Raw genomic sequence first — 9,258 nt, forward strand, 5'->3', positions numbered from 1 at the left:
AGGAGAAGCTCCGGGGGTCCATGTAGCCACAGGGGCCAGGGAGGGCCACTCGGGCAATGCGTGTGGCTGCAGGAGGCGGGGGGGCGTGTGCAGGGAGCCCCCGAGGTGCAGCTCGACCAGCCTCCTCCTGACTGTGCTTCCCACCGGGGGCAGGAGGCGCGTGGACACAGGAAGGCAGCTCCCATCACGAAGTACAAGACTTAAAAAGGATATTTTATTGCCATCAAAAAAGAAACATTAAAGACAATTAATGAGCTTTAGAAAATTTAAAATAAGAAAAGCTACCAAAGCTGAAATGGTGGCACCTCCTTCGAGTGAGCCCGGGAGTCCTCCCTGACGGCTGAGGCAGGCGCTTGCCGCACTCCCGCTCGAGCCTCCCTTCCTGTCTGCAGATTCTGCGTGATATTCATGGAACGGCGTGATGGGGGCAACAGAGCGTGGGGGCCTCTGACCAGCACTCATGGCCAGCAGCCCCGCTTTTGCAAGAACACGGGCACCCTCTTTGTCGTCTTGCCTGTCCACCCGGTGCCCCCAGAGTGGCTGCTTGTTCCTGCTGCACGTGACCTGGGGCTGGACGCCAGCCTCTGTGATGAGTTCTGGCTGTGTCCAGGCTCCTGGCTCTCCTGATGTCCCTTCACCTCTCTCTCTCAGATGCTCCAGGGCCTTCTCTGTCCTCAGGCCCCACCAAGGCTGAGTCTTGCCTGCCTGGGACCTGGTCACCAGCCTTCTGTGGGAGGCCTGTCTGGGCAGATACCCACCCCTTCCTTGGGCTATCCTCACCCTTGCACTGTGGGGTTCCTGCAGCAGCCACATGGCCCAGGCTCGTCTCCGAGTGATCTCGGTGGACTGGAGTGGGTGGGAGGTGGCAGTGTCCTGGGCCTGGCCCCTTCTCTCCCCAGTGCAGACACTGGGGCTGGCTGTCCCTGCAGGTGGAGTTCCACCCGAGAATCCAGCAGTGTGGGCAGGCAGCCAAGGGGTGGTGCGGGCACCGAGACTCTGTTCCAAGGAGCCAGAGAGCAGCGTTCTTTGCTTGAAATCAGAACAACCTCATTCCTCTCGTCAGGAGTTCACGGGAGTGCCCGGAATGGAGGCTGGCTGGCTGCGGGCTGGGAGGAAGGCCGTCTGAGTGAGCCTTCGCAGCTCTCCGAAGCCTCCCCAGCAGGGCCTGGTGGTGCTGTGGCTTCCCTACCTTGGCAGCTGATGCTCCCACTCACCATCTGGAAACCACGCCTGTGTTCAGGAGGCTGGCGTGGACGGGGTTGGCTCCAGGGCCAGCTCCTGCCTGGGTGGGGGCCCGGGATGCCGGTCGCTGCCTCCTTTTGTGTAAGCACCTGGCGGTCCGGAGGGCAGGGACGTCCTGCTGAGGGGACACCTGGCCCCCAGCGCCCTGCATGCACCAAGCAGCGGAGGTCTGGGCTAGACCTGCTATGCACAGGGTCTGGAAGGGGGGCGTGTCAGGGGTCAGAGGGCGACTGCGAGGCCAGAGAGCCATGGGGTTGAGGGCGGTGAGGTCAGGGGGCAGGTGTGGCCTGGGTGGTGGCTGAGCATGGCCCACGGCTCGTGTGTGGGGTCTGGGTGGCCCTGGACACCCCGCAGAGGGTGGCCCTAGGCCCCCTGCCTGATCATGTTCCTGTAGTCGGGGACGATGGTCTGCTTCAGGTCCACCACCGAGGAGAAGATCCACTTCACCTGTAGGCAAGGCACAGCACAGGGGTGACGAGGCCACAGCCCTGCCCCCGAGCCCCACCCCCCTCAGTCCACCCAGGCCACTGCCCTGCCCCCGAGCCCCACTGACGCCTCAGGCCCCGGAGGCCACAGCCCTGCCCCCGAGGCCCATCTGCCTTTCAGTCCACCCAGGTACCAGCGCCTCCACACTGCCTGCCCCCAGGCCTGGACATGGATGGAGAGCACGGCCCTGGTAGCGACACCATGTGGATAACACAGAAGACAGCGTCATGGACAGGTGGAGACAGCATGGGGGACAGTGCCAGGGACAGGTGGGGACAGGGAGAGGGGAGAGTGTGGGGGACAGGTGGGGACAGCAATGGGGACAGGGACAGGGACAGCGTGGGGGACAGGGAGAGGTGGGGAGAGTGGGGGACAGGTGGGGACAGTGTGGGGGAGAGTGTCGGGGACAGGTAAGGACAGTGGGAGACAGGGTCGAGGACACGTGGGGACACGTGGGGACACTGGGGGACTGTTGGGGACAGGTGGGGACAGCATGGGGGACAGCATCAAGGTCAGTGTGGGGGACGATATCAGGAATGGGGGACAGCCTGTGGGACAGCGTCAGGGATCGGCAGAGACTGGGGGACAGTGTTGGGGAAAGGTGGGGACAGCATGGCGGACAGTGTTGAGGACAGGTGGGGACAGGCTGGGGGAAAGCATTGGGGACAGGCACAGCATGGGGGACAGCATTAGGGAGAGGTGGGGAGAGCCTGGGGGACAGTGTCAGGGACATGTGGAGACAGCCTGGGGGACACTGTTGGACAGGTGGGGACAGCCTGGGGACAGTGTCAGGGACAGTGTGTGACAGCATGAGGGACAATGTCAAGGACAGCTGGGGACAACGTGTGGCCGACCTTGAAGAAGGTGACGGTGGCACTGTAGCACACGCTTAGCAGGAAGAGTGTGATGAAGATGGTGATGGTCGTCCACAGCCCGTCCAGCTCCCCGTCCTGCGCCTCCGCACAGCTCTCCTCCAGTTGCAGCTCTGGACAGGAAGGGGGTGGTCAGTGCTGTGTCCCGCTGGGCTCGGGCCTCTGGGGGTGATTCCCTCTATGGCGGGACCCAGGATGTAGGGCCCGGCCGGGATGCGCTAACAGTGTCCTGAGGTCAGCTCCCCACAGCTGCCCACCCTGGGCACCAGCTTTGGCCCTGGGGCTCAGCCAGACACCCGGCCCTAGATAGCGACCTGGCCCTCAGCAGGACCCACTCCCCGTCTCCTGTGTCCCTCCCTGAGGCCCAGAGGGCAGGAGGATGTGAAGCCCACCCCTCATGTGACCTCAGCTGCAGGGAAGGGCGGTATTGGGAAGTGGGCCAGAGCCAGGGATGCGACGTGGCGTGTGTTCCCCTGTATGTGGGGGCCTGTGTGTGTGTGGTGGCTGCAGGGGCACCCTTGTGAGAGGAGGGCTGGGTTTGTGTGAGCTGGTCAGCATGTGGAGAAGCTGCTGAGCGGCTCGTGGGCCTTGAGGTGCCGCGTGGGGCTCGTGGGGGCCTGTGTCCGAGGAGTGCTCACGTGTGCGAGGACCTTGCTCTGGTCGGTGCTGTGCAGGTCGACCGGGTGAGGGTCCGTGTGTGAGGCGTGCACGTGTGTGTGTGGTGGCCGTGTGGCCGGCCAACCTCAGTGCTGGGTTTGTTTAACGGGTCTGGGCTGAGTGTGTGTGGGCATCTGGACCAGTCCCTCCATGGGGCCAGAGAGTGCATGTCCCCAGGAGTCGGTTGTGTCCCCATGTGGGTTCGAGGCTGGACAGGGCTGCCAGGGGTTAGTGCCGTGGGGGTAGATGGGTGAGGGAGGGCCTGTCCCTACCCACGTGGACTAGGCATGCTCCCGAGTGGGTACGGGGGTCTGAGGACAGGCAGCTCATAGAACAGGACAGTCTCCTACAGAGGCAGGGGCTGTGTGTCTGTCCCCAGGGGCTCCTAGGGCTTCCTGTGGCTCAGCCCAGGGCAGCTGCTGCTGGAGGGAGGGCCACGCTGGCAAAGCCCCCACCCTGCCGAGGGCAGCCCCTGGCTGAGCCCCACCCTAGGCGGCCCAGGCACACCTGCACAGCCTGGGCCAGTGTGGGGACACTGGGACCCGCTCTGCCTCCCTCATGCCACTCAGGCCTCAGACTCGGCCTGACCCACGGAAAGAACCATCACAGTCTCGCAGGGGCCCAGGGCAGCGCTGGGTGCTTTATTTCCATGCTGGGCACCCGGGAAGTGTGTACATGGGGTGCGTGCCAAGCATCCTTGCGTGACCCCGAGAGCCCGGGGAGTGAGGGCTTGCCGGCCGTCGTACTCATTTACCCGGAGACGGGGAGAGGCTCTTCTGCGTGTAGTGGTTGTGCAGAGCCTCATGCATCACGGAGCATGAGAAGACGTTCCCCTCCTGCCACCTGCTCTTGTCCACGGTGAGCTTGCTGTAGAGGAATAAGGTGCCGTCGGAGTCCAGCACGGGAGGCGTGGTCTTGTAGTTGTTCTCTGGCTGCCCGCTGCTCTCCCACTCCACGGCGATGTCGCTGGGGTAGAAGCCTGTGACCAGGCAGGTCAGGCTGACCTGGTTCTTGGTCAGCTCCTCCCGGGATGGGGGCAGGGTGTACACCTGCGGCTCTCGGGGCTGCCCTGTAGGGACAGAGGTTGGCACAGCGGTCACTCTCAGGGCAGAGGGTGGGCCGAGCCGGCCTCTGTCCATGTGGCCCTCGCCCTCCGCGGGTCCCACCTTTGGCTTTGGAGATGGTTTTCTCGATGGGGGCTGGGAGGGCTTTGTTGGAGACCTTGCACTTGTACTCCTTGCCGTTCAGCCAGTCCTGGTGCAGGATGGTGAGGACGCTGACCACACGGTATGTGCTGTTGAACTGCTCCTCCCGTGGGTTTGTCTTGGCATTGTGCACCTCCACGCCGTCCACGTACCAGTTGAACTTGACCTCGGGGTCTTCGTGGCTCACGTCCACCACCACGCACGTGACCTCAGGTGTCCGGGAGATCATGAGGGTGTCCTTGGGTTTTGGGGGGAAGAGGAAGACTGACATTCCCCCCAGGAGTTCAGGTGCTGAGGAAGAGATGGAGGTGGACGTGTCAGCACCCGGCTGGGGCCTGTCCCTGGACACAGGCCACTCTAGGGCACTTGTCCCCCCTTGAGCTGGAGGGCAAGGCCTGGGCTGGCTTACCTGGGCATGGTGGGCACGGGGGAGTTGGGTGACAAGATGTGGGCTCTGCAGAGAGAAGATTGGGAGTTACTGGGATCTGGGAGGAGAGAAGGTGTCTGAGCTGAAGGAGTGGAGAGTTTGGCCTTTGGGGTGGGCTTAGGTCAGGGGCAGGGTCCTCCCGGATATGGTTCTTGGCCAGTCTGAGTGCAGCACCTGCCCGTTTGTGCACAGGGCCTGGGGAAGGGGCATCCAGCCTGTGCCTGCCCAGAGTCTGGCGGAAAAAGCCAGAAGACCCTCTCCCTGAGCATGAGTGGGGCGGGCAGAGGCCTTCGGGTGAGGAGACAGACGGGGCCTGCCTTGCTGCCCGGGGCTGGGGCTGCACAGTCGGGATGCATCCAGGCAGCAGGGCTGAGCCTGGCTTCCAGCAGACACCCTCCCTCCCTGCGCTGGCCTCTCACCAACTCTCTTGTCCACCTTGGTGTTGCTGGGCTTGTGATCTACGTTGCAGGTGTAGGTCTGGGTGCCCAAGCTGCTGGAGGGCACGGTCACCACGCTGCTGAGGGAGTAGAGCCCTGAGGACTGTAGGACAGCCGGGAAGGTGTGCACGCCGCTGGTCAGGGCGCCTGAGTTCCACGACACGGTCACCGGTTCGGGGAAGTAGTCCTTGACCAGGCAGCCCAGGGCCGCTGTGCCCCCAGAGGTGCTCCTGGAGGAGGACGCCAGGGGGAAGACCGATGGGCCCTTGGTGGTGGCTGCAAGAGAGGTGGCGCCATGTGACCGCGGTGTGGGACAGAGCTGGGCCCAGGGCGCAGAGGCCCCTCAGTTCTTGTCTGTCTGCGAGGGTCCAGGCAGGGTCCAGTGTCTGGGCTCACGGGCATTGGGTGTGCACCTGGCTGGCGCCACCTGCCTCACCTTAGCCCCTCCCTGCCCCAAAGCAAGGTCAGGCCCGGCCTGCCCCAGAAAGCTTGCAGGACCGGTGGCCCTGCGGTGCCCTTCTGCAGGCACCCCTGCAGCCTAGGAGGCGGGGCTCGGCAGCCAAGTCAGCGCTGTGTCTGCTGGGAGTCAGCACAGTCCAGGGCCTCTAGCTTGGCCTCAGCTCTGGTCATCGGTGCCACCTCAGGGACAGCTCATGCCCATCGATCCCACTCCAGCCTTTTATGGGTGCCTGGCTTGACCAGTGGACACTGTTCTCAGATGGCTTCTCACGAGTTGCCCGAACCCCCTGAAGCCCCTGACCCTGCTGCCCCAGCGTGGCCCTCCTCTAGTGAGTGGGCCTGACTTGCCCAGCGCCCTGGTCATAGCCTGCCCTCTGCCCTCCAGGGCCGTTGTCTTCTGTGCAGCAGAGGGGCCAGAGACTGCATAGGGTCGGCGCCCTTCAGCCCAAGGGCCCCGGAACCGCCTGCCTTGGAATAGCCCCCTGGGAGCCTCCTCTTTAGCCTCTCCCCTCCTTTCCCCTTAGACCCAGTGTGCAGCAGCCTAGGTCAGGGCCCTGAGTGCCTGGATGCCCCCTGCCTCCCCAGTGTCCAGCATTACTTCTGGAGGCTCAGTCACCACACCCTCACCCTCCCAGCCCTGGCCTGGCCTTTTCGGCCGCGAGCCCACCTCCTCCCTCTCTCCAGAGCTTCCCCCGGCAAGGTCCCTGCTGGGCTCAGCCCAGGCCCCCCAGCACAGGTAGTAGCCTTGCACCTGCCCTTGGCCCTCCCCACCCTGCATGGTGCCAGGACTCCCAGGCCACAGGGAGGCCCCATTTCTCTCTGCTGCTGGCCCAGTGGCCCTGGAGTCCCACTGCAGGCTGGGTGTGCCCCGACCTCTGAGGAAGCTAAGTGCCCTGCCCTCAGCCAAGCCAGGCCATCCCCTCTGCTCAGCCACAGGGCCCCACTCACTATCCCTTCCCCTCACCTGCACCACAGGCTCTGGCCGACTCTGTCCAGGCTCTGAATGGGCCCCTCTGGCTCCCCTCTGCTGCTACGCTGCCCTGCACCACCTCCACTCAGCTTCATTGTGCTGGTGGCCCTGGCTCCTGGCAGCCCATCTTGTTCCTTCTGGGGCGCCAGCCTCAGAGACCTTCCTGCCCAGGGTCCGCTGGGGCCAGCCCTGGGACCCTCCTGGTCTGAAGCACACGTTCCCCCTGCAGCCAGACCTGCCCCTGCCTGAGAGCTCAGCCCTGAACCCTGGAACGCCTTCCCTTCTCCATCCCAGCCCGTCCTTGCCAGCTGCTCAGCGGGATGGGCTCACACTCCCTTCCCTGCACCAGGAGGCTGCACTGCGCTTTCACCAGCCCTCAGCTGTGGGCTGCCAGCAACTACCCAGCTCCTGCCAAAGTCTCGGAGCTGAGTGCTGCCTCCCACCGGCCCTGCTCACCTGCGGCGGCTCTGCCCTGGTCCCCTGAGCTCCAGGAGCTGCCCCTGCTCCTCCTGCCCCCACCTGCCCCTGTTCACCTGTGGCTGCTCTGCCCTGGTCCCCTGAGCTCCAAGAGCTGCCCCCTGCTCCTCCTGCCGCCCACCTGCCCCTGCTCACCGGCGGCGGCTCTTCCCTGGTCCCCTGAGCTCCAGTGCCTGCCCCTTGCTCCTCCTGCTTCCCACCAGCCCCTGCTCACCTACCGATGATCTTCCCTGGCCCTCTGAGCTCCAGGGGCTGCCCACCTGCTCCCCCTGCTCCCCACCGGCCCTGTTCACCTGCAGCTGCTCTGCCCTGGCTGGCTGAACTGCAGAAGCTGCCCCCTGCTCTCCAACCTCCCACCGGTCCTGCTCACCTTCTGATGCTCTCCCGTGTTCCCTGAGTTCCAGGAGCTGCCCCCTGGTCATCCTGCTTCCCACCTGCTCCTGCTCACCTGCAGCTGCTCTGCCCTGGTCCCCTGAGCTCCAGGAGCTGCCCCTTGCTTGTCCTGCCTCCCACCAGCCCTGCTCACCTGTGGCTGCTCGGTCCTGGTCCCCTGAGCTCCAATGCCTGCCGCCTACTCACTCTGTCCTCCGTAAACCCGGGGCAGCAACGTCACTCAGGCCACTGTTGCCCCCCTGCCTGTCCTGGCACCCTCTGTCCAGGTTTGCGCTGTTTTTCTGGCCTCATTTTTCTTTTTGCAGCACTTGGCTTGTTCCCTATGCTGTGGAGCAGCCCCAGGGTCCAGTCAGGTCTCCCCAACAGAGCCCCTTGCCCTTGCCCATGTGCCCCTCCTGGATGAGCTCCCGGATCCTCCCATCCCTGCACTGCTCCTGCTCTGGAAGCCTCTCCGGAACCTCAGCTCCTCAGTGGCCTCTGCTCTGCTGGGTCAGCTCCCTGAACGCATGGAGCCTCAGCCCTTGCCCTCGCCCCAGGCCTGCTGCGCTCTGGGCCTTTCTGGGCCTCCCTTGACTCTTCCCTCCTCCTGCCTGTGCGCTCAGCACAGCTCTCCCCTCCTCTCCGCTGCTGACCACAGCCCTGCTCCCCGCCAGCAGGTGCCCCAGCCCCATCAGCTGGCCCTGAGCCCAGCCCCTGTCCCTCCCCCGTCCCTGCCTCTGCCTCTGGGCTCCTTGGCTTCCACCCTCCTGTCCTGCTGCCACACTCATCCTCCTTGCTCTGCTCCCGGCTCACCTGCTGTCCTTGGTCCTGGCTGAGAGGAGGGCCCCACAGCCAGCACTGATGACCCTGCCCTGGGCTCCGGTGATGCTGCCGGCCTGGACAAGCCCCTCCGTTCACCTGGGGCCTCCTCAGCTCAGGTCAGTCCTGGCCATCCTGGCATCACCCCACGGCCGGCTCTGCTGCATCCGGTCATGTTCCTCGTGCTCCTAGCCCAGTCGTCCTGGAGGCCTCAGTCAGCCTGTGGTGTGTCCTGCCCTGTTGGCTTGGAAGCCCCTGCCCACGGGACTCATTGTCTCGCACTGGGTGGGCATCGGTGCCTGAAGGCTGCCCACCTCACCCGTGCTGTCTCCGCTTGGGCCTCCATGTGGGGCCGGCCTCGCCCCAACGTCTCCCCAGCCTCTTGGAGCCTGTTCAGCAGCTGAGGTCCAGGAGTGCCCACGGCTGCCCCCAGGCTCTGTCCTCCTCCCGAGCCTGTGCCCCTGCCCTGTGCTGACCCCACTCACCGAGATGGGGGTCTCAGCCCTTCCTGTTCTGGCGAGGTACTTGTGGGCAGCTCCGCCCCCGCCGTCAGCCACTATTTGTCTTCCTAGGAAATCACAGCTCAAGTCCCAGGTCCCCAGGGGTGTGAACTCCACACTGCAAAGACTAAGAACAGGATTGAAACCCGCGGCACCGCTTACTTCCTGAAGTTCCCTTTTCTTCTGGTGGTTTCTGTGTCAGAGGGCGAGGGGGAGTCCAGACAGAGCCGAGGCTGCCTCATGGGTGTGTGGGGATGGGGGTGCTGGCTGCCCCCATACTCTGCCATACTCACGGAAGAAGGTGGGGAGCCCGGACCTTGTGCGCTGCTCTTTTC

The 9,258-nt window shown here is 64.6% G+C and overlaps 1 gene segment (V, D, J or C); it reads right to left on the reverse strand.

Moving 5' to 3' along the window:
• Positions 1-652: 652 nt before the first annotated feature.
• Positions 653-5,956, reverse strand: LOC100939856 (immunoglobulin heavy constant gamma 1-like). The segment is given in 7 exon segments: positions 653-1,689; positions 2,583-2,713; positions 4,012-4,326; positions 4,424-4,753; positions 4,872-4,916; positions 5,309-5,602; positions 5,920-5,956. Coding segments are annotated over 7 exon segments (1,236 nt in total).
• Between the last annotated feature and the right edge of the window lie 3,302 nt (positions 5,957-9,258).

The sequence above is a fragment of the Pongo abelii genome, chromosome 15 (assembly GCF_028885655.2).
Source record: "Pongo abelii isolate AG06213 chromosome 15, NHGRI_mPonAbe1-v2.0_pri, whole genome shotgun sequence".
NCBI classification, from domain to species: domain Eukaryota; kingdom Metazoa; phylum Chordata; class Mammalia; order Primates; family Hominidae; genus Pongo; species Pongo abelii.